This window comes from Sinohyriopsis cumingii, chromosome 18 (genome assembly GCF_028554795.1).
Source record: "Sinohyriopsis cumingii isolate HCF-2022 chromosome 18, ASM2855479v2, whole genome shotgun sequence".
Lineage (NCBI taxonomy): Eukaryota > Metazoa > Mollusca > Bivalvia > Unionida > Unionidae > Sinohyriopsis > Sinohyriopsis cumingii.
The window spans coordinates 37,265,656-37,292,176 of record NC_142978.1 but is presented as its reverse complement, the minus strand read 5'-3'; the positions used below and the strand labels follow the sequence as shown (position 1 = coordinate 37,292,176).

Below are 26,521 nucleotides of genomic sequence, written 5' to 3'. Positions count from 1 at the left end.
GGTAGAGTCTAAGTATAATAGTGCTTATACTTGGTTATAGGTAGTCTAAGTATAATAGTGCTTATACTTGGTTATAGGTAGAGTCTAAATATAATAGTGCTTATACTTGGTTATAGGTAAGTCTAAGTATAATAGTGCTTATACTTGGTTATAGGTAGAGTCTAAGTATAATAGTGCTTATACTTGGTTATAGGTAAGTCTAAGTATAATAGTGCTTATACTTGGTTATAGGTAGAGTCTAAGTATAATAGTGCTTATACTTGGTTATAGGTAAGTCTAAGTATAATAGTGCTTATACTTGGTTATAGGTAGAGTCTAAGTATAATAGTGCTTATACTTGGTTATAGGTAAGTCTAAATATAATAGTGCTTATACTTGGTTATAGGTAAGTCTAAGTATAATAGTGCTTATACTTGGTTATAGGTAGAGTCTAAGTATAATAGTGCTTATACTTGGTTATAGGTAAGTCTAAGTATAATAGTGCTTATACTTGGTTATAGGTAGAGTCTAAGTATAATAGTGCTTATACTTGGTTATAGGTAAGTCTAAGTATAATAGTGCTTATACTTGGTTATAGGTAGAGTCTAAGTATAATAGTGCTTATACTTGGTTATAGGTAAGTCTAAGTATAATAGTGCTTATACTTGGTTATAGGTAGAGTCTAAGTATAATAGTGCTTATACTTGGTTATAGGTAAGTCTAAATATAATAGTGCTTATACTTGGTTATAGGTAAGTCTAAGTATAATAGTGCTTATACTTGGTTATAGGTAGAGTCCAAGGCTTAAGTATAATAGTGCTTATACTTGGTTATAGGTAGAGTCTAAGTATAATAGTGCTTATACTTGGTTATAGGTAGAGTCTAAGTATAATAGTGCTTATACTTGGTTATAGGTAGAGTCCAACTGCAAACATAACAGTCTATGATCTGCCATTACATAATGTGCCAGCAGAAACGAGTCTATGCGTTTTTTTCTACTGATTATTCCTAACACACTACTTAGACCCAAATCTGCTGCTGCATTACCCTATGTACTCCTTATAAGTCTGGTCAAACTGCAAACAGCATAGGCCCTGGTCTGTTGATCAGGGTCTATGTTGTTTGTTCCACCAACTTCTTCTAACACATTGCAGAGACCCAGATCTGTCAGCACTATTATGCTATGGCAGTTCTGGGTCTGTGCAGTTTGCGGTTTGACTCAACTTAAAAGTAAATATAGATGATATGCAAAGGCAGGTCTAGGTTCATACAGTTTGCAGTTGGACTCAACTTCCCTTACGTATTTAAGCTCTATGTATGAAACATGTGCAAAGAACAGAATTTAATGGCCCCTTAAGAGTCCCTTATAGACAAGTTTTAAAATAAATATTGTTACAGTTTATAAAATGGAGAAAAGGTTTCAGTTATCACTAAGTTTAATTAATGTTTTTCTTCATTATCCTTCTATAAAATACATGAACCTATTAACTGTAAATAGCCCTTACTTTTGCCTAAATCAGTCAAATATTTCATGTTTTTTTCACCAGGTTTAGTTCTATTTGAAAGGGGCTGAACTTCCCAAGGATGGGTATGATAAGATTCATTAATTCAACACATACAACTCTTATTAAAACTGTCCAATTAATTCAGCATTTTAATTAAAACATTTTATTCTCAGGTAAATTTACCTCAATCACACTGTACAAAATGAGGCTGTTTCCAAAGTAGATTGAGTAACAAGTATAAATTGCACTATTACAATAACCTCTTTTTTGTCATTAAATGCATTTGAACCAGGACATGAAAACAATCAACTTTACTTCTTTTCTGCTGTAGAAAATTACCTGCATTGTATCTGTTACATACCTGGAATGCTCCAGATATAAAATAAATTACTTGTATTGTGGGGGCCCGAGTGCCAAAGTGGTCTAAAGCGCTCTCCATTACAGATCACTGCCATCTCACCTCTGTCCGCGTGGGTTCGAGTCTAGGATTCGGTCATTGTGGGTATGCAAGAAAGCTTGCCAGTAGCTTCTCGTGGGTCAGTGGTTCTTCCCGGGGTTTTCCTGGGTTCTTCTTCCACCATTAATACTGGCCGCTATACATAGCCTATCGTGTGCTGAAAAATGGCATTAAACCCCACAACAACAGCAACAACCTGTATTGTGCTTGATCGTACCTGGAATGTTCCAGATCAAATTACCTGCATTGTGCTTGATTGCACCTGGAGTGCTCTAGATCAAATTACCTGCATTGTGCTTGATACATACCTAGAATGTTCCAGATCAAATTACCTGCATTGTGCTTGATTGCACCTGAGTGCTCTGGATCAAATTCCCTGCATTATGCTTGATACATACCTGGAATGCTCCAGATCAAATTACTTGATATTGTGCTTGATATGTGCCTGGAAAGTTCCAGATCAAATTACCTGAATTTTCTTGATATATACCTGGAATGTTCCAGATCAAATTCCCTGCATTGTGTTTGATACATACCTGGAATGTTCCACATCAAATTATTATAAATCTGACAATCAAGCTTTATGATATTTTGTTGCAAACCAAAATTATATAGATAAACTGACACAGGAATTTCTCTATCCCAGAAACCACTAGGCCTGTTCATGCACCTACTCCTGATTTGCTAATATGAAGCCATGCATACTAAAATAAGGCAAATTTCAATTTATGAATGAAACAAGACAAATAAAGAATGTTATCCTTAACTTAATCTAGCTCAGTTGTTATGAAAACTGACAACTGCATACCTCAAATATATCTCTGCTAAATAAATGAAAATTGACAATTGCATGCCCCAAAATATCTCTGACACACACACACTGTGCAAAAACGAAAAGTGATAACTGAATACCCCCAAAATATCTTTGCTACACATATTCACACACACAAACACACACACACACACACACACACACACACACACACACAAACACACACATATTGAAAAAATTCAGATTGAGAAGGAAAAAAGAAATAATGTTTTTGATTTTGAAAAAGTTACCATTATTTCACTGTCACTTGACTAATATTTATCTTCATTAAATATATACTCTTTTTTGATTCCTTTACAAAATATATTTGGTCTTGATGAAGCTACAGGCAGATCTTTTTTTCTATTTTATGGAGCTTGGTGTATCCCTAGATGACCTTGACCTTGAACTTGGTGGAAGATCTGTGCTAAGGCGAATATCATCCAGCTCAGCTAAATGTCTCTTGTGCTCCTTTAATGTGTCCTCCAGTCTCTTCTGTGAACGCAGAAGCATCTTGGCCATAATGTCTTGGAAATTACCTGTAGAAGATTAGAACTTTATGCACAAATGTATATGACATGGTAATAATACAATAAAACTAAGACAGAATTCTGTGTCAAAATAATTTGTAGGTCTACAAGCCAATACTAATATTAGATCATTGGATAGAAGGTCATAGAAATGGCTTGCTCAATTTATATTACATTTTTCATGGTACATCAACATAAGTAGGCCATTTAGAGGCTACAAAATTGGTGCAAATTGCCTTGCCCATGCATGTACTATAGTAGCCATCCTGGGCTGATCCAATGGTAGGATTCAAACATGCACCCTTTTGGTCTCAAATCTGGCATACTAACCTCTGAGTCACTGCATCTCCTCCTTAAATTCCATTTAATGTTGGTAAAGTTATCCATGTGTTAAATATTATCTGTATCCAATAATTTTCTATTGCCAACTTTGAGACTGTAGTGTTGTCTGTATTTTAAAATTTTGTTAAACTGGCATAAACTGGTCATTTATTTACAAGGTACCCTAATACCTTAACAAATGTGTTCAATATTGATTTGAACTATGAATATATAACTGTAAATGTTTAGATTTGTACTTTTACTTCTTTACAATTTCAGCCATAACTTTTAAAATTATGAAGAAAATATGGATCACTGGGAAAAAACAATACCTTTCAGTTTTGCTTTTCTTTCATACCATAAATCTGGGTCTATTGTGAAATGCACTGATGTCAAAGCTCTTTTAAACAGGGTATTACCTCATCCTGATAGTCAGGAATAGCATTTTAAAAGGGTCACCTAAGACTACCTTTTATTTCAGCATTGTCTTCCTCCTCCTCTTTCTTCTCTCCTGTCTCATCTTCATCATCCTCAGAATCACTGGAGACCTCATGTCCTGCCTCTTTCTTCTCAGACTTTGTGATTTCCACTTCATCAAGCTGTTTCAATCTTGGTAAGTCTTGAATGATTCGACCTCTAAAACAATTACCATATTGCTATAAATGTTGATAGATTTTAAATACAAAGAATAGATACTACGCCACTTAAACATATTAAGAGTCCATTCCTATCTGTTGCGGACCTTGTACAGAAACCATGAACTCCTGATTTTGAGTCTGAGCTTGAAATTTATCCAATCACATATGACATTACTTTTGTAAGCTTGTTTCTGACTGGCTGATAAATGAAACACAATCTCAGACTCATTTTGGCTCAAAGTTTTATGATCTCAAAGCCAAGACAATGCAGAGGTAAAGTGCTGATTTTGTTTTCCAGCAGCCCTGAGTTTAATCCAGTGTCAGCATGTGAAAGGAAAGTACATGCTCATCTGAGACTGATAAATATTTTTTTCAACCAATCACAAATAAATTTATATTTGTAATGTCTTGTTTGATTGGCTCAGAATGAAAATTCAAGCTCAAATTCAAACTCAGAAAAGTGTGATCTTTAGATCTGGTTCTCAAACTTCCACAGTTTAAAAGACAACCTACCATATTTCTCCTGTTATTAACTCAAGAGAAACTTCTCAACAATATTCAGAAAAATTGTAGGACTCTTATTTAATATCAGATATAGCCTACAATCATTAAAATATCACTAAAAGTTATCTGAAGGTCTGGGATGGGCTTAAACATTGATCTATCATCAGAGATATATAGTAATTTCAGAAATTACCACTTGGACTGGCAAAAGTTCTTAAGTGACCCAAAATGACCAAATACTAAATCTGGCAAAATGCAAAGTCAAGATGTTAAGAATTATAGCTGTGCCTGAAAATTTGAAATCACTTTAAGATGTTCAGAACTGGATCAAATTACGAGGACTGCCCCACTGTTTGAATGTAATACTGCTACTGAAATTGCCCCATTTTTCAGAAGTGACAAAAAAAGAAAACATAAAAATCCCAATCAGCTGCAAGTAGGTTCTACCACTGATAGTGATGAGGAGAATCTCACTGAACCACCTCTGCCATTTCCAAACCTATATTCGGATTGGAGAAAGGACTGATAGGGCTAGAAAGCCATATTTAGAATGGATAATGGACTGATGTGGCTACAAAGCCATATCTGGATTGATAAATGGACTGATGTGGTTACTAAGCCATATTTGGAGTGAAGGAAGGACTGATTTGGCCACAAAGTTATATTAAGAGTGAAGGAAAGACTGATGTGACTACAAAGCCATATTTGGATTGCAGAAAGGACTTGATTAGCTACAAAGCCATATTTGGAGTCAAGTAAGTTTGATGTGGCTAAAAAGCCATATTTGGAATGGAGGAGGGACTGCTGTGGCTAGAAAATGATATTTGGAGTGGAGAAGGGACTGATGTGGCAACAAAGCCATATTCTGGATTGAAGAAAGAAATGATGCTACTAAAAAGCCATATGGAGGAAGGACTGATGTGGCTACAAAGCCATAATTTTGGATTGGAAGTAGGACTTGTCCGACTAGAAAGCCAAGAAGTTGAGCCTTTAAAAATTAGAACATCTTATTTTGCCACCAAAAAAAAAAAATAATCAGGTATCAAGCAACACAAAATCATTAAATACTTAAGGTAAGGAATATACATCATGTGCATGAACAGTTATTATTGGATTGTAAAAGGCTTACATACATGCAAATTTGTTATTTCTATTATTTTACGTTTTAGAATTGCTTTGCTAAAAGCATGCTTCACGTGGTGTGACAATACATAGTCTCTCATCAGTATATACAACTGGTACTTTGTACTTTAATACCACCACCTCCACCAAAACATACACATGCATTCATATATTATTCTACCATTCTTGCTATACCATGGTTTGGTACATGCCGTGGTCAGCAGTCATGAACCCCAAGTACCATGCTTTTTGAGTATTTCATTCTGTCTAATGTTTCAAAAAGGGAAATAAATACATAAAAGTATAATATTACCAAAAAATTAAAATTAATGCATGTATGGGTGTTAGTAAGGAGAGGTTAAACTAATGCCAGTCAAACGAATATGAACTAGTTTATGTTAGTTAAATAATTATGTATTTCATGGTATTTGTGTGCTTAGTTGTGTCATAAAATAATGTTTCAAAATAGAAAATAATGTTCTCTTTCAAACCCAGTTTGTCATGCATTTCATTAACCAATTCAAATACAGTGATAAAATATTGGTCATGGGGTTCATGGTGATACGGTGTTATATCCAGAACTGTGTTATAATGAAGGTCATTATAACAAGAGATATTTGTACCTGTCTCACAATTCACAGACAAGACAAAAGAAACCTATCTTTCTTTTCTGCAAAACCCAGTTCCATACAGATAAATGTATAGTTTAGAATAATATTATTGTTGTGATGTGGTTATTTTTGCACACATCCCTGAGGTGTTATTTTGACCTTGCTTGAAATTCCCTTTTGTCTACCTGAGGCTTCGTTGGTGGCAAGTGTGACAGATGAGTAAATAAACAACATGTAGTACAATTGCCTACACTTGGAAGCATACTGGTACTCTTAAATGTTTTAGATTTACCCAGTTTCCTGCAAAAGGTGCAGTTTATGGCATTACAATCCAGTACTTTATCTTCAAATGATTTACCTATGAAACTGGGGTACTCACTTGAAAAACTAGCTCTTATTAAATAGTTCTTCAATTATAAGCCAATGCTCTGAGCAAAGATTGGTAGATATTACAAAAATGTCTTAAAACGAGTTATAATGCTTTGATTAGCTGAGCTGATATTAGGAATCTGCAAGGTGCTTAAGGTTCTGGCTTCTAAAATTAACCTTTCATGATTGGGTAAATTTGTATAAATAGAAGCAATGTCTATTGTGACCCAGAAAATCACATTCAGTAATCTGTTAATAGCTTTAATTTTATTGACAAAAATCGTGGCATGTTAAAGATTTAACAAATGGTTGATATAATTGTTTACTAAACTATTTGATTTTTATTTCAACAGGTGAATTATTCCCACAAATAAAAGTCCCCCATGGCATATGACTTTTATTTATCTTTGGAAGGAGGTAAAATCTTGGTGTATGGACTTTGTCATTAATAAGGTTATAAAAACATTATCATCACATGTTCCTTTATCATGAATTTGATGTAGCTGACTTTCAGCGATATTATAGTGTATTTTGGTAAGGTCAATGAGTTCACTGCTTACTTTAACAAAAAAAATTGTATTTAACTGTCTTGATGATTCGTCTTTATAATCATTAGTTTTCATCATTACTACAGAGGAACCTTTATCTGCTTTTTTAATAACGATATTTGTGTTACTGAGTAGTTCAAAGAGGGATTGTTCTTCCTTAGCTGCAAGGTTAAAATGATATTATTTAAATTTTAATAAGAATAATTTAAAAGAAGGCTTAATTTATACGTTTTTAATTGGTGGTAACACATACTTTTATTTTAAAGTGAAGCACTAATAATTTTGAGAAATAGTTCACCTCAATATCATGAATCATGATGGAAACATTTTTAGCCATATGTCTAACAAATTATCTAAAGCCTTATGAACTTGATCTAGTTTAATTTCCTAGGTTGGAACATTAACAAAACAAGTCACATAAAGACACATGGGACTAGACTCATTCTAGATACCAAACAATATGTCTAGATACTAAACAGTATGTCTTCATTCTTAAGGTAATGTTACAGATTCTTGATATACCTGTAATCTGGCAATTTTGTACAGGGATTCTCCTTCAGGTTCAAAATTATCACTGACTGTGGAATCTCATCTGAAATGTACCAGAACATGAATCTGTAAGTTAATTTTGTACATACATGTAGATATGTAATAGTAACGGAACATGAATCTGTCATGAATTTTGTACATACATGTAGATATGTAATAAAGACATATGAATCTGTGATGAATTTTGAGTATACATGAAGAGATGTGAAAATATGTTAAAGTTCAGCTGATCAGTCATTATGCATGTCTTTTATTCTGAAAAGGAAATCTTCATAAACAATATATAGCATATATTGAAAGTACATTATGGCATAGTTTGTAATAAACTTCTCATGAGTCAAAGAAATACATTTTTGTTACTGTGCAGCGGGAAATTTTTTTGGGAGACATAATTTAGTGATTTAATCCAAATAAGTATATTTTAAATTCTGGCAAGTTATATGTGACTGATTTCAGATCCATGGAAGTTATAATATGTGCCATTTTTACGATATGTTTTGGGATGCAGAATAATAAACTTTATAAAAAATCTAATAAATTAAGGACAAAGAAAATAATTACCAACAGTCCACACTTCTACTTCTATCTTTTTTGTGTAAAAGTCCCCCCAAAAATTAAGATTGCAGTGTAGATACAGTAATTTAAAATGTTTGTGCATCTGTATATGTATGATTCTGACATATTTTATATCAGTGCTGTTCTTTCCAAACAAGATAATACCCACAAGAAGACATCAGTTTGTAAATGTTGACATTCAATTTGTCAGAATGGACTTGCATTATCATCTCAGTATGTACAAGAGTCAATTATTTCAGCATAATCTGTAGATTCAACATTCCAAAAATCTGGCAAAAATGTCTTACTTTATTAAAATTTGTCCTGTTATTTGCTCGAGTGTGGCTCACTACATTGTGCACCACTGTTTTTATAGTCTAAATAAACAGTCAATGTGCTGTAAGAAAAAATTGATAAAGCTGTTTTTTATAGTCTAAATAAACAGCCAAAGTGCAGTAAAAACCACTGATAAAGCAGAACATTGTGTCAAGATGGGGTATGAGCATTGTCATTGAGAGTTATTATTACAATCCAAATTTTATTCTGACATTTAAATCAGTTGGGTGGTATTCAGCAAGGGTGAACATTAATGTCTGAGTATTGTGGTCTGATGCTTTCTCTTTTATTTTCTTCCTTTAGCATTAAGAAAGAAACAGCTTTCAATAAAAATATATTTCTATAGAGTTAACGTCATTTATCTAAATAGATGTGATGTGATGTGATTTTGGATTTTTAATATAGCTTTAACAATTTTTCAGTCATATCGCTTTGATGTCTGCAATGTGGCAGTTTAAAGTGATGTCTAGCACTGAGGCATCATGCCACAGACATGTATCATGATGTCCCACCCAGTCATATTATCCTGACACCAGGCCAACCAGTCCTAACACAAACCTCTTAATGCTGAGTGCCAAGCGAGGCAGCTGTTAGTACCATTTTTGTAGGTCTTTGGTATGACTCGATCACATTTTTGTAAGTCTTTGGTATGACTCGGTCAGGGATCGAACTTATGACCTCCCGCATCCGAGGTGGACGCTCTAACCACTAGGCCACCGGAGCGGTCATCTAAATACAGAATACATTATTAATTCAGTCAATTAGAATGGAATTTAAAATTCCAACTGTCAGGTTTGAATACAAATGAATTTGATGTGAATTTGGAATGCTACTAAACCTCTGTTTTTTAACAAGAAAATTATTCACAATATATTGTACAGATAAATGGCAAATATATTGAGTATATTCTTTTTATAAGACATTTTACAAATTGGATAGGGCAAACAATGTGACTTACAGAAGGACAAGGCATCTTAAAGTATAGTAGTATAGTAACATAGCTTTCAAACGATGGATTCAAAAGATTTTCAGCATTTACTTAAAAATGGTATTTGTAAGACATGTTTATGCACTATAATTTTATTCTTTTTTTTTTGTACTTATTGAACTTTTTTCTCCTGAAGTTCTTACCACAACCAATATTAATGTATTTATCATGCATAGTGATTGTTATAATCACATAATAACTACATAAAATATAAAACTTAAGAAATACTTATTTACATTTCAACAAAATATGACTGTAAAATTGTGACTGATAATTGCACAATGGCAACAATTGACAGTCTTCTATTGGCAGTGTACATTGTTCTTTTTCAAATATTGCTCTCTGTATCAAAGTTAATTTCAATTCTGTTTCTAAATCAAAAGTGTCACACACCTAATTTACTTTATCTAAACATTAATGTAAATAAAAATAATACAAATCTGAGCAAACATGTCAGCTATGTGATATTCAGTGTAGGTCAACCAGTTATTAATGTTATAAAATCTCTGTTTACTCATCTCAATTGGCAAGCTCTTTCATGAGTGAAACAAAATGGGCATAGATTGCTCATTTCAATTTCTTGTCTTGACTGTCATCTTTTCCCACCTAGTCTCGTTTGTTGGCAGTTCATACAGTAAGATTGTTATTTTAATGCTACCCTAATGCTAGCTTTATTGATTGCTGCTACCTCCAAATCCAGCCCTCCCAGAAAGATGAAAAATGTCCTTCTGTCCAGAGGTTATATTGATCAAGGGAAGCAACTCTTACATGTTAACTCTCCATTCTACCCACTAGGTGGCTATCATTATACCCAGATGAAACCTGTGTTTTCTTTAGCAAATTCTTAAAGGATGTTTGCATTTTGGGGAAGGGCAACAGGGATTACTTGTGTAATGTGATGACAGGTAAGTATTATCAGACAAACATAATTTACAAAAAGATTTGCCTTCCCCGTCAAATACATTATAAGTAAAAGGAGGAGGAATAGCTGCACATCCTACATCTGTGCCACCCAGTAGGATCTTTTGTTTATACATGTGCAAGGGAGATCCCCATGAGATTCTGTTCTTGATTATGGCCTTCCCCTCAAAGTTTTCCATGCAAATCCAGTGAAAGTGGTCAAAATTACCTGGTTCTTAGGTTGTGCTGTCATGAATGTGGAGTGGTCACTGTGCAACTACCACTAGCCCAATGAGGTTCATTCTCTCCTCTCTGAGGATATGTCTCACATACAGAAACTGGAGAAAGTGTTCTGGGTATGCCATCAAACTAACTTGGATTGAGATGATACGTTTGAGTTCCAGGCTAGAGAAAATTGCTTGTATTGAGTTCCAGCTAGTGGAAATTGCTTGTATTTTGTGAGCCAAGATTTTCATGAAGCATACCTGTTGTTGAGAAAGAGATGTCAGTATACACAAATTTTATAACTCCTTTTAAGCAATCAGCTAGCACTTGTGGTGTTATGTCTTTTTTTTTTGTAACTTGAGAGGCAGAAAAATCTTGGTCTGGCTATTGTGGATGCTTTCCATATGATTCAGAAAATATCTGAGATTGCATAGAACTTGGAACTTCTCCTCTCTTGATGTATTAATCAAGGAGAGAGAACAAATTTTTATTTGTTGATTGCCAAATGATGGCAACCTGTATTTTGCAATAAACCAGATTGTGTCATTACAACTGATCCATTGGGATGGTATACCAAGTAGTTTAGGAGCATGGAGAAGGCATGTGGTTTACTGACTCTGCATGCTGAGCCAAGTATTATCAGAAAGCAAGTCTTATATGACAGCTGACTAATGGATGTAAATGACACCGGCTTGAACATGAATGAGTTAAGTTATGTCAACACCCTGGAGAGATTCCATCCTGGAAATAACATGAGTAAGCATTTTATGGTTGAATCGAAATTCGACATGATGTTGGAGTGTGTCAAAGATCATGGACTGGTTGGCCTAAAAACAGGAAATTCTACCACTGAAAATGTATGCTGCTCCTTGAATTGAATTGTGATGAAAGCTAGTGGTATGATAATGTCACAATATTAAATTCAATAGATTTTTACAAAAATGTTGTATGCACCATGTAGAACATTTTTACCTACAGTACCTTAAAAAAAGATGGATGAATAAATTTAAACATATGGCTAACTGGATTCTATGGAGGACGTCATTGTAGCATGAAAGAGACAGTGATTCAGGTTACATTCAGGTATACTGAAGGTTATGTAGTGGGGGAGAAATGGGGTTAACCGATAAGAGTTGCTTCCCTTTGTCAACATAAGCAGTAGAGTTTTTCTTTTATCCTTTCTGGGTTGACTGGATTTCTGAGGTAGCAGAGAAAATTATACTAATGTAATGTGATCAGGTAATGTATTTGATGGAGAAACACAACTTTGACAAATCATGTTCTAAAGAACTTGTGCCAAAAACATTTGGTGAAAATTTGCCCAGTGGTTCTGAAGATGTAAACTACACATTTTCATTTTGTTGTGATGGAGGCCAAGAAAACCACAAAAACCTCAACAAGTTTAAACATGTTCAAAGAAACATTTCTAAACAGCTGGATAAAATTTGTCACAGTCGTTTCAGTCAGGAAACCAAATGGTTGCTGTAGAAACTACCAAATCCACAAATTTATAGAACTCATTGTAAGGAACAAGTCTAAAAAGTGTGAATAAAACTGGCTCAGTGTTTTTGGAGAAGACATAAAAAATGTGTTAAATCTTGACAAACATATAATGGACAGAACATGATGGACACAGAATGCAGGAACATTCCTTATGTATTTATAGCCATTTTCAATTTAAAAATGTGCAGAAATTTGCATTAAAAACATAAAGCCTGTTATAGCATGTACCCACCTACATCCACTTTCTCAATCAGATTTTCTGACAGGTCCAGGAACAGCAGCTTGCTGAGGTGGGTAAGATTCTCTATGACTTTAATTCTGTTGCCTGACAATGTCAAAAACTGCAGGTTTCTCAAGCACTCAAGGTTTTTGATGACTTCAATATGATTCTGTTAAAAGTAAAATAAATTTACTGTTATCATCTTTACTTGCATTTTGTGGAAATTATTCACACAACTATCTGCATTATTAAATTCTATTCAACTTCACATGCTAACATGCAATACACACACAGATGGAAATAATCTCAAAGTACTTGACTATTTTCTTAATAAAAAATGCTAGATTTCTATAACAATCATATTGATAGTAACTGTATAGATAGAAACTGTATAGATAGTAACTCTATAGACAGCACATGTACATATAGAGTAATTTGTAAATATAGTGACTGTATATATATATATATATATATATATATATATATATATATATATATATATATCAACTGTACTAACAGTAACTAAATAGATAAACAGAAACTGAATAGACAGTATAGTATGAACAGTAACTGTAAAAACAGTAATTGTATAAATAGAAACCGTATATAGAGTAATTTTGTACAAAGTAATTGTACAGAAATATAAATAGTAACTGTATAGATAGTAACTGTATAAATAGTAATTGTATAGATAGTAGCTGTATAAATAATAACTGTAACTGTAATTGTATAGACAGTAGCTGTATAAATAATAACTGTATAGATAGTAACTGTATAAATAATAACTGTATAGATAGCAGCTGTATAAATAGTAATTGTATAGATAGTAACTGTATAAATAGTAACTGTATAGATAGTAGCTGTATAAATGGTAAATGTATAGACAGTAACTGTATAAATAGCAACTGTATATATATTAACTGTAAAAATAGTAATTGTATAGATATTAACTGTATAAATAGTAATTGTATAGATATTAACTGTATAAATAATTACTGTATAAATAGTAATTGTAGAGATAGTAGCTGTATAAATGGTAATTATATATATAGTAACTGTATAAATAGTAATTGTATAGATATTAACTGTATAAATAGTAATTGTATATATAGTAGCTGTATAAATAGTAATTGTATAGATACTAGCTGTACAAATAGTAATTGTATAGATAGTTGCTGTATAAATAGTAACTGTAGAGATAGTAGCTATATAAATAGTAATTGTATAGATAGTAACTGTATAAATAGCAATTGTATAGATATTAACTGTATAAATAGTAATTGTATAGATAGTAACTGTATAAATAGTAATTGTATAGATTTAACTGTATAGATAGTAACTGAATAAGTAATAACTGTATAAATAGTAATTGTATAGATAGTAACTGTATCAATAGTAATTGTATAGATAGTAACTGAATAAATAATTACTGTATAAATAGTAATTGTATAGATAGTAACTGTATAAATATTAATTGTATAGATAGTAACTGTATAAATAGTAAGTGTATAGATAGTAAGTATAAACAGTAATGGTTTAGATAGTAACTGTATTGATAGTAATTGTAAAGATAGTAACTGTATAGATAGTAACTGTATAGATAGTAAGTATAAACAGTAATTATATAGACAGTGACTATATAAATAGTAGCTGGATAGATACCAGTAGTGTAGCTAATATACTATAGGCTTCAGTGTCCACACTTCCTACTTTTATCAACAATCTCTATAATGACAGCACAGTGACATTCACAGGATGTCAGTCATAGTGGAAGCATAGTCATCCCACTTAAATTACAGTTTACAGATGACAACATATATACCAATTCACTTACACATAGCAAATTAATCTAATACAAGGCACTGACCATTTAATTTTGGAAGGTGCTGCAGTTTTCTTCTGAGCTGAGATATTTTCTATTCTTTCATCTCCAAAACATAAATAATTTTTCTAATGGATGTAATATATGGTGCTATTTTGCTAAAAATCAAAGCTCTTTTTCTGGAAGAGACAGACAGACAGAAATTGTAAAAAATCTGTCAGCCTCCTGCCCCAGAACATTAAATTTTTGGTCCCTAATCTAACTGCAGCATACTGTGGTGTACCAAAGTATGCACAGAAATACCATGGTATACCATGGTAAAAAATTGTTCATGAAACACAGCTCTAATGGTAAGTTACCTGTTGTAGATAAACATAGTTAACATTGTCCCCCAGAAGCTCTAGACCATCTATCTCACTGATGCTTTCTCTGTCTAATCTCAGTCGTGTTATCTCATTTAGAGCTTCTAGTCTGTGAAAGGAAGACACAGATTTATGGTTTATTATTTATCCCTATGAACAAACATGTTTAGCAATTACTATTGCAATTATACAATTTTTATTTACAATTAAAATAGAACTTGTCTAATCAAGCCACTGAGTATTCAAAATCTTTGCCATTTTGGCTTCAGGCTCATTTAGTGAAAGTTCTCAATAAAGTATGTTCAAAAGAACACACACATGATGCTGTCCTTACTGGACAGGTGTACTTACAAGACCCTTTTACTTTCATAAAGAGGTTATATTTAGAGTGACAATAAAATTGAAGCCCTAGTGTAGTCCTTCAGGAGAAGGTACCTTGATTTGAAGATCTGTGCTGAGGCAGATTTAAATAAATATTATTTGCAATTAAGGATTTAAGCCAGTATTACCTAATGTTGCCTTTATTGATAGGGTTTTGGCTGGATTATATTCCAAAATTCTAATTCATATATGGTAACATGCATATACAATACATAATAAGATACACAATGCAAGGGAAGCATGTGTACACAGTACATGATAATATGTCTAAGCAAGTAACTGTAAATTAATTCAAGTGCTACAAACATTTTATTGTGATCTGTAATCAATAAATTCATCCACCTAAAAGAGCACCATATGTCACAATAGGGCTTCTGACAAAACTTCTATATGAAATGTTTTGTACATTTGATTTTAACTTAAAATTAAACTACAGACATTCAACCATAACTGCCATAGCATTTAAGTATGCCTCCAAAAGTGAAAATTATCTGTGGCATGATCTTCAAATACAATAATCATAACTAAACCTGTACCAATGTCACCTTTTGCCAATTATACCGATACCGCATATAGTCAATTATTAAAATTGACGATACTGATTATGAGACCGATTATTTAAGAATTATTTGTTTTATAACAATTACTGGTTCAGAAACATAAACCTATTAGTGTAATGCAAGCAGGTATTCTGCCGTGTGAGCTATAACAAGGTAGTTTATGCGGCAAGTGAATCTGAACTTCTATACAAAAACAAACAAAAATTGGATAAGAAGTACATTTCCATTTATAGAAAACAACGATCACACAAACATAAAACTTGAAAAACTTTAAAACTAACTGATAAAACTTATGGTTTGCAAATTCAAGATATAAATGAATTAAAATGTATTAAGCTAGTCTTTTAAGTTGCGTTCAGTGATGCAGGTCGCCATTACTAGATTTCAATAAATGACTAATAAAATGTTAATAACAATAGCCCAATAATAATAATTAAAATTAATAATATGCATGCTTTAAGACTAAAGTTAGACATACTGAATGCTGGCTGTAGCTAATAATGAAAGCCTAGTTGAGGTAGGCTGTATTTGAGCAACATTAACATGTCTCCCTTCTTGCCATGTAATGATATATGACAATCCGAAAAAATCTGGCCAGTGCCACTAAATAGCTGCTCACTCGGAACACTTGAAGCTGATGTAAACAAATAGCATCTGGCTAATTTGACCAAGTAGGGAACGAAAACCTGTGAGTGTTCCACCAGCCATGTATGTCTTCTTCTCATGGCAGCAGAGGGCTGGCCAAATACAATTCAAGCATCGAGTCAACGGCATCATTTACGTGGGTTGTTTAATTGACCGTATGGACAGATTTGTCACAGTTCACAGAAAAGAAATCCCAGAGATGCGACATTGATGGTACAGTGGCATTTGTTTCAGTTTCAGTTTTACTTTCTTTGGTTGAAGGTTCCTCCTGCTTGTCAGCTTATCAACTATGATGCATTCTCTTCTAAGCCATTCTTTGGATCTGGTCAAAAGTAATTCTTCACTGAATAGGTGATGTTTGAATTGTGGATCCAAGATGGTGGCCAAGACAAGCTTCTTGTTGCTGGCAATGTCAGAAAAGTGTGTGTTCAGTGACGTCAACATATCATGGCGCATTGTCTGAATACCTTGACTTGCTTCATGCCCTTGAGCCAGGAACATTCAGAGCATTTTCAGCATAGGAAGAATGACGGATACTGATGTTTGGTATCACTTACTTCCTTGATAATGTCGGCGAATGGGCCTAACATGTCCACAATATTGTTAATCAAGACCCCCTGTTGGGCTTTTAGGCTAGGAAGGTCATAATAAGTAGCCTAAGCCCACAAGACTTGTTTTTGTTCATATAATGAAACCAACATATTGTATGTAGAATTCCAGCATGTCTGGACATCCTGGATGAGTTCCTTGTGGGCAACACCAAATTTTTCATGCAGCTCTTCGAGCTGCTGTTCTGCTAGGATGGAGTGCCAGAACTTGCTGACTATGGATCGCAAGATTGCCAAAACATCTTTAGCAGCTCATTGCGACAAAATGCCATCACTGACGAGCTGCAGTGTGTGTGCAAAACAGCTGATGCTGTCGAACTCAGCCAGATGCATTGCTTTTACCATGTTTGCACCTCTGTCATGCAGATGAACATGGATATGAGTTTTGGGAATGTTGTATTCCTCATATTTGTCCAGTTTGCTCGCCAGATATTCTCCTGTGTGTGATTCAATCAACAGGCATTGCTGTAAAATCACATGTTTATGCTGAAAGTCTTCCATCAGCCAATGTGCCATAAGACTCAACAAAGCTACTCCGATGGACAAGTCTGACCATGCATCAGAGGTCAAACTAAGGTCAGATTGGGCAAAAACTAGATCACACACCTTGCTTTGTATTGCCTTATTCATGTCAGATGTCAAAGATGTGGAAAAGTACTTCCAACTTGGAATTTTACAGCATGGTTCTGCCTTGGCCATCAGGTGTCAAAATCTAATGTCTTCAACAACGGAAAATGGTTGCACATCTACTGCCATGAACTCTGCAATAGCTTTGTGCCAACTAATAGCTCTTGGGTCATCAAATGCAAATAGCTGCTACTGGCCCAGCATGGCATCAACAGTCAGAGTACGAGGAGTTGCTGCAACTGCTGAGGTTACCTGCACAGCATCCTACTTTTTTATCTACCAGAAACAGGCCATGTTAGATGATTTACTTGCAGTGCAAGTGCTGGACAAGATTCAATGTTGTATAGTTTTTAGAATCCTTTCCACCTCTGGAAATGTATGCTTTGTAAAGTGTGCAATTTGCTTTGGACTTGTCGACTGCATTTACTTTTAAGTAATTCCAGACTAAACTTGAGTGTTTCGAGTTCGACATTATGCACAGACTTGGTAGTTATTTAGAGTACAATTGCCAGTCAATATTAATAATCCAATTGATTTGTGCTCTTGAAACAATGTTTTAAATCAATTAAGTTACTACTCAGTTGTTCACGTGACTGGATGGATGTAACATCGCTGGCACTGGCATGCCAATATCATTGCTGTATAGTATTTGTATGTCAGCGTTCAGCTGCTTCAGCATGCGACTGCTATTCGTTGATTAGCAGCATTGCAGGACTGGCCAAATAACATATTAACTATAGTGAGTCATAATTTCATAGCAGTTGGAAAATTTTCTTGCTATCTAATCTGCCTAGCTATCTGCTAATGTGTATGATGGAAGTTCAACAGCCACACGAGGCCTCATTGGCTGCTGTGATTGGGATCAGTGCACGAATGTTATTGATAATTTGTTGTGTGCAGACAATCAGCGGTAGTTTACAGCAATTATATTAAAAAGTATTTACTTTTAAGAATATATTGTCTTTCAATTACCCCCAAAATCAAATGTTTATTCCTTAATTTCCACTATTTAATTCTGATTTAAAATTCAAGCCACGTCAAGATGAATGTTATGATTGAATTTATATTTTGGAAATTTGTTTACATCAGCACCGATTATTTTTGCCAATACCGATTATACCAATTGTTCTAATAATCAGTCCGATTATGAGTATGGCAGATTAATTGGTACAGCTTTAATCATAACACACTTGTAAAAAGATATACATAGTATTCCATCTTTATAATGCAGTTAACTGTAGCCATAAATGTTATAAGCAAAGCCACTTTATACTTGAGAAAGCTCCCATAGACAATATTCCCTCTTTATAATACTGTTAACTTTAATAATAAAAGTGATCCATGGTATATGCAAGGCCACCTTATACTTAGGGGACTCCCCATACACAGTATTCCCTCCTTATAATACTCTTATCTTTAATAATAAAAGTGATCCATGGTATATCCAAGGCTGCCTTATACTTAGGGGACTTCCCATACACAGTATTCCCTCTTTATAATACTGTTAACTTTAATAATAAAAGTGATCCATGGTATATGCAAGGTCACCGTATACTTAGGGGACTTCCCATACACAGTATTCCCTCCTTATAATACTCTTATCTTTAATAATAAAAGTGATCCATGGTATATGCAGTTCCACCTTATACTTAGGGGACTTCCCATACACAGTATTCCCTCCTTATAATACTCTTATCTTTAATAATAAAAGTGATCTATGGTATAAGCAAAGGCCACCTTATACTTAGGAGACTTCCCATACACAGTATTCCCTCCTTATAATACTCTTATCTTTAATAATAAAAGTGATCCATGGTATATGCAATGCCACCTTATACTTAGGGGACTTCCCATACACAGTATTCCCTCCTTATAATACTCTTATCTTTAATAATAAAAGTGATCTATGGTATAAGCAAAGGCCACCTTATACTTAGGGGACTTCCCATACACAGTATTCCCTCCTTATAATACTGTTATCTTTAATAACAAAAGTGCTCCATGGCATATGCAAGGCCACCTTATACTTAGGGGACTTCCCATACACAGTATTCCCTCCTTATAATACTCTTATCTTTAATAATAAAAGTGATCCATGGTATATGCAATGCCACCTTATACTTAGGGGACTTCCCATACACAGTATTCCCTCCTTATAATACTCTTATCTTTAATAATAAAAGTGATCCATGGTATATGCAAGGCCACCTTATACTTAGGGGACTTCCCATACACAGTATTCCCTCTTTATAATACTGTTAAATTTAATAATAAAAGTGATCCATGGTATATGCAAGGCCACCGTATACTTAGGGGACTTCCCATACACAGTATTCCCTCCTTATAATACTCTTATCTTTAATAATAAAAGTGATCCATGGTATATGCAATGCCACCTTATACTTAGGGGACTTCCCATACACAGTATTCCCTCCTTATAATACTCTTATCTTTAATAATAAAAGTGATCTATGGTATAAGCAAAGGCCACCTTATACTTAGGGGATTTCCCATACACAGTATTCCCTCCTTATAATACCCTTATCTTTAATAATAAAAGTGCTCCATGGTATATGCAAGGCCACCTTATACTTAGGGGACTTCCCATCAACTGTATTTGCTCTTTATATCACATAAAATGGGAAGGTTACTCCAAACATGATGAAAAGGATTTATCCCACTAAAAAATAGTCAACTGGCTGTATTGTTAATATTTACAATAACCAAAAGTGTCATTTTCTCATTTTTGGGATGATTCCACACTGTAAGTACCCATCAGGGGCAGATATTTGAACAGGAACCTAAAAATACATTCAGTTTCGACCTTGAGTGAATCGGAAAATATTAGGAATTTTGTAAGGTTTTAAAAACAGATCTTTGACTTAAAAGGGGGTAGGGGTTTACTAGACTCCCCCCCCCAAACTCCTGCCTAAATTTAGTACTATCCATATTATGGATGCTTGGCTTAGTACACTGCTCTAAACTGGTACAAAAACACATGTAAAGTGCAACCTTCTTAAGCAGTCAAGAAAGGAATAGAATACCTCTCGATCTTTAAGGAAGTGGGTCATTAAAAGAAGATGAGATACAAAGTAAGCATAATAATATTTAGACAATGGCTGCAGTTTACCTAAAGTGAATATTATGGGAAAGATGATCCTACCAGTGTTTTTTTATAATGGAATTTAACTCTGAAAGTCTCATTAAGGTTCCTAATGCTACCTATCAAGATAAATGCATGTGGAATATTTCCATAAGTAGGATGTTCTGTGTAGATTTTCACAGATTTCTGAGGGTATGGGATTCCCCATAAGGCGACAAAAAGACATCTCATGTATGAATCTATCTTAAAGAGGTTCTTTGAATTTTCTGGAAAATTAAAATAAATTTGAACAAGTTTATTAAAACAGTACTTTACTGTATACATAATACTCTGCTGTTTTCATTTACATTTTCTCCTGGTCCCATTTTTCTGCTTCTGGAGGAAGGTGTCTCTTTGCAATCAAGTGAAGAGACAACCGCACATCTTTTTTCTCCTCTGATGAAAAATAAAGAAACAACAATGAAAGTTACAAAAAATTAATTACACAAAATGTTCACAGTTTAAACTGGTTCAGTGATGTACATCTACTGCACTTAAGAAGAGATAATATTTTTAAAAAATTAATTCTTTTCCTAAGTATACTGGGTTCCAAAAAACTCCTGTTTTCAACAATGGCAGTTAATTTTGCAATATACAATTTTAAATCGGACAAATCTCCAGAGCTAAGACACAAACACCTAATCATTTTCATCACATTTCCTTTTAAACCACATTAAAACTGTTTCTTTTAAAAACTGTACGTCTTTATGAGAGACACATGTTTGGATGATGTTAACAATTTTATACAAGTCGAATGAAAACTAAGGCATGTTACAAAATAAAGCAGAGTTTAGGATTTTCTTGCAATTGACCATTTTATCTGCAATCAGATTTTTAATTCCATATGAAAGGGTGCTTGTCATCTTATTAATGGTGGAAAATTAATTTGTCAGTATCACATAATATAGATACTTGAGAACAAAAGCAACACAGACCTTGACTGTATCTTAAATTATACAACTATAATAGCTCTTCCTTGTTATATTGTGGTAGGTGGATAGTGCTGTAATACATTATGTGATTTTTAAGACATCTAAGATCATTTGGCTTATTGTACTGTTTATTTCTGTCTGTAATTCCTAATAGAAAGTTAAAAAAGACAGTAAGTTTAAGGGAAGTAATTATGGACACGTATGACTTAATAAGAACACTTAATTCTTCTGAGGACCATTAATCACAGCAAGAACATGAAAACATACTTTTCCATCAATATGAGATAGCATATGTAGTGTATATTTATCTTTCCTGATACTGCCAAAAGATTGAAAAAAAGAAGAAAGAAAAGCAATAAAAAATGTCTGAATGAAATCAACTGTATTTCCCCTGGACGTTTTACATAAAATGAATCTCAACACTGATCATTCCCACAACAAACTGTGCACATCCCAACCACCAATATAAACACAAGTCAAAATGACATGAGAGTCTTCACTTGTCAAAAAGTAATGAAATCACATGAAAGGCAAAAATATCAATTAAAAATTTAATTTACTCAACTAATAAACATTCAATTTTCCCAAATAATTTATATAGTTTTCATGAAACAGTTAACTCATTTCAAGATAAAATACTGAACAAAATATTAAATTAGCGAAATGGAGACACTGCCCATCATGGCAATTTATAACATAACTTCATCCTGAAATCAAGAATTACAATTGAATATACAAAGGATGGCACTAGTCTTGATATTGTTGGAAATATTATGTACGAACATTAAATCATTAAAATAGATATAGTTTCACTGTTCTCACTTAAGGAAAAGGCAATTCTTTTCACTTGAAGATTGGACTGTGATTTACTGCAATATGGCATTAATACATTGTTTATGTATGTAAACAAGAAATCACTTTGTGAAAGAATGGTGCCTCAAGACTTAAAAACACTTTTCCCACACAACACTGGTTAAATTAAATCCATTTTTTACTCTTCCTCAAAGTAACAAAGTTACTGAGAACACTTCTATAATCTATACTTACTAGGCGCTTCATAATCACATACTGGAATTTCTCCTATAACGAAGGAGGATATTGTAAAAATGGTAAATCTCTTAATAAGCTGCAAACAATTTGTTAAAACTCTTGTGCATTTAATTTACTTTTTGTATCTGGAAAATATCAATCTTAATTTATTTGAACATGACAGTCATCTTTAGATTAAAGGCAGATTGTAGCAAGAATACAACTGCATACAGAAATATATTTCTATCAATAACAATTTTGTGATCACATTGTGATAGTTATTTAGATTTGCGACATGTGACAAAAGTGTTTTAAATTTTTTTAACAATAAAAACCATTTACACTTGAAACAAACTTATGACAATTCGTGAAGAGAAGAATGAGGTAAAGTCCATGCTAAAAGACAATAGGCAATATTTTGTGATGTTATATTTCACTCTTGTTTATCAAGCAAATAAGAGACAGAACAGTGAATTGTAGGAAACTTCAATTTTGTGCAAAAGTCAAAACTTCACATCAGACTTTAAAAAATATAATATTTAATTGGACTATCTTATATAAATCTATCAATATCATAATCTATTTTATAGTGATGAAACTGCAGTTGCACTGCAGGCCTGTGAAACTGATGGCAATCATCTTGGTATGCTGTTACACTTATTTAGGGACTAAATTTCAAATGCCTGTGTTGTTCAGATGGTGATATTGAATGCCCTATTTCTAGACTTTCTTCTTCTTTGTTCTGTTTGTCTCAGTTTACATTATTATCATGTTCAAGTTTCTTCTGATTTTCATATCCTAGTGATTGACTGATTACTTGGATTTACGTTGCGTGCGCCCAAAAGGGCACGTGTGACAGGTTTATTTCCCGCACAGCGGGATGCTAAATGTTCCTGGGGGAAGTAATTAGTGCCACATCCCCCAGGCATTTGTGCTCAAGGAGCACTGCTAATTTAGCTGTCAGGTTGTAAGACAATATGTCTCTAACGACCTGAATGAAGGGCTTTCATGAGTGGGAATGGGATCAACACATACTCGTGTTAACATCATGAGTGGGAATGGGATCAACACATACTCGTGTTAACAAAGAAATGATATTTCATATCCTGTTTTAGATACATTTGTTTATGCTGGTCAATACTGATTCATGGGGACAGAATAATTTGTCTAAAATCTTATCATTATCAGGTGTGGGACGGAACAATTTGTCTAAAATCTTATCATTATCAGGTGTTAGTAGAAACAATGATATTCTGATATACCACCATGTCAGCCAATTCTGCACATCAGGTAATTCTGCGCAACGATACACCATTTCTGTAAACATTGGATCATGTGTTATTTTGGTTCAAAAATCCATTTTGTATCAAGAAAGAATGATCACACTTTAATTAAGAAAAGTGATATTCATAAACTGTACAAAAATATCCCACATTTAGACCCGAAATGCACACGAAAATGTGATCTCTAAATGACGAAGTGTAGACCCACTCCATGACCTTCTTGAACCTATAACCCAGAAAATCCGATTTACTATGCATCTTTTAGAATCATACAAATAAATACATTATATCAATGATGGAAATGTGTAGTTTAAAACAATACTGCATTTTAATCCCAGTTTCCGATTTTGCAAGAAGTTGTCCCACACATACAAAATCATCTGCTACCCAACATGTCAACTTACCAGTAGATCATAAATTCTCAAGAAATTCCCCAGTGTATAGCCTGTTTCTAAATTCTGTAGTAATATTTCCCCCATCAACAAGACGTTGTAGACACATTGCATCCTATTCATTATTGTTTTTCTGACACATAATAGCATATATTTTTTATAAAACTTTGCTCACTTTTTTTACAAGATCGGTTTGTTTGCTTAATATCTCTTACCATTTACTGGCATTTTTATGTTGAAAACTAACTACAAACCTGACCTAATTACCCAACTGAACTGCTGACAGAAACAGTCCAAAGTAATATATTTCATTTCTATAGCCCGATGGATAAACATTACATCTTTTCAAAGATGTGCGTAGAATAGGCCGACATATCACGACTCAGGAAAACACGGGGGTGGTATCCCTTGTGTCCAAAAATAATATTATTTTGAACAGAATATTCTTGTGACAATTTCCTCTTTTCAAATGGTAAGCATTGCTTTATTTTATTTTCGTCAATCCGTCGAATTTGGTATGCGTTTTGCTTCAATATTGGAGACGGGAAACCTTAGGTGCGCAGAAATGCCCGACAGCATTGTATACAAAAAAAAACAAAAAACACTCCCCTCAAACAAACTCAATTTCACTAACTCTTATTTTTCATAATCAGAAAATGTTTATAATAAGAGCTTGTTAAAAACAATTAAAGCCATATTTCCATCATTAAATCACTGGTTGCCCTGGTTACTGGTAAACCCTTACTGAGTCCTCGAAAATACATAACATTTTCCGTCATGAACGGCCATCCTCATCGAAGAGAAAGCTAAATACAACTACATAACTGAAAGAAAATATCGTAATAATTATATAAAGTTTATGTGAGAGATTTCAAGACCTTCTTTTATACCTTCATAACTCGTGGACAAATTTTCGGATTCAATCATTTCATTTCCTCTGTGATACATCAAACGTCTAATTCACTCAGACGGCACTGGTTCATCTAAATATGTTATGCAAGTAGTAGAAGCCGAAGCAATTATTCACCTACGTAAAAAAAAAAATAAAAAAAATAAGTAAAAAAGATAAAAATAATAAAATAATGTCGATATTCGCAGGATTGGCATATCATTCTAATGTAGCACAATATACTGTTAGAATAGGATAAGATAACACAGAAAAACGCGGCACATATTCATATTGCAATTATTTTGTAATTTATTGACAAAAATAAAATTATACACCATATGAACATTTACAACGAACTTTAACAACACAGAAATAATTATTTTTACTTATTAACTGGCACTAACATTAAAGATGATTATGTACATTGATTTTTCCCTCATGGTCATGTGACAAGATGATTTAGCTTTTTTTATCCTTTCTTCTCTTACGCAATTGTTTTGAGTTTTTATTCTTTTTGCATACTATGCCATTTTAAAAAAGACAGAATAAACTATTTATATATGTGGAAGAATTAATTATTTTACCTATGTGAACAAAGAATTTTGTTATTGTACATATGTGCAATTTTTAATTTATTAGCTTTTACAATTCTTTATAACATATAAATGTCATTACTTACATGAAAATAATAAAATATTTCAAATACATGTAAAATTCTTTTACACATTTGTGAAAAATATTTAGATGTGTGAAATAAAATATTTTCTTACATGTAGAAAATTGGGTCCTGTGCTTGAGGACATTATGGGTGACCGCTGGGCAAGTATTTTTCCAGTAGTGCCAGTGGATCCTGAGCAATGGATATATGCAACAATGAAAATACCTATAACATACTCAAATCCTCACAAATTATACAGTTATCAGTATTGTAACACACTACTACAAGTATTGTTGAAAACTAATAAAATATATAATTCCTCATTGGTGTGTGTGTGTGTGTGTGTGTGTGTGTGTGTGTGTGTGTGTGTGTGTGTGTGGTCATTGTTCATAAATGTTAAATAGTGTTACCTTTACAAAAAGAAGAAATAATAAAGCTGCATGCCATATAATGACACATGTGCTTTTCAAAGATGTAATAGTTATGAAATGGACAACAAACGATGCATTTAAATTCTTGA

At 33.4% G+C, this 26,521-nt stretch overlaps 1 protein-coding gene across 2 annotated transcripts; it reads right to left on the bottom strand.

Annotated features, from left to right (window-relative positions):
- Positions 1-758: 758 nt before the first annotated feature.
- On the bottom strand, positions 759-25,429 carry LOC149776414 (uncharacterized). Of its 2 annotated transcripts, XR_016416041.1 has the most exons (8): positions 25,345-25,429; positions 21,127-21,214; positions 14,853-14,964; positions 12,684-12,840; positions 7,918-7,987; positions 4,073-4,239; positions 2,411-3,291; positions 759-2,273 (listed from the first exon to the last, which is right to left on the bottom strand). XR_016416041.1 is itself a non-coding variant. In XM_089940824.1 (7 exons), the coding sequence occupies exons 1-7, from the start codon at positions 25,400-25,402 to the stop codon at positions 3,116-3,118; spliced, it is 828 nt and encodes a 275-aa protein (XP_089796950.1). In that variant the 5' UTR covers positions 25,403-25,429; the 3' UTR covers positions 759-3,115. The 2 variants fall into 2 exon arrangements, 1 of the variants encoding a protein (XP_089796950.1); XM_089940824.1 differs by having other exon boundaries at positions 759-3,291.
- Positions 25,430-26,521: the final 1,092 nt, after the last annotated feature.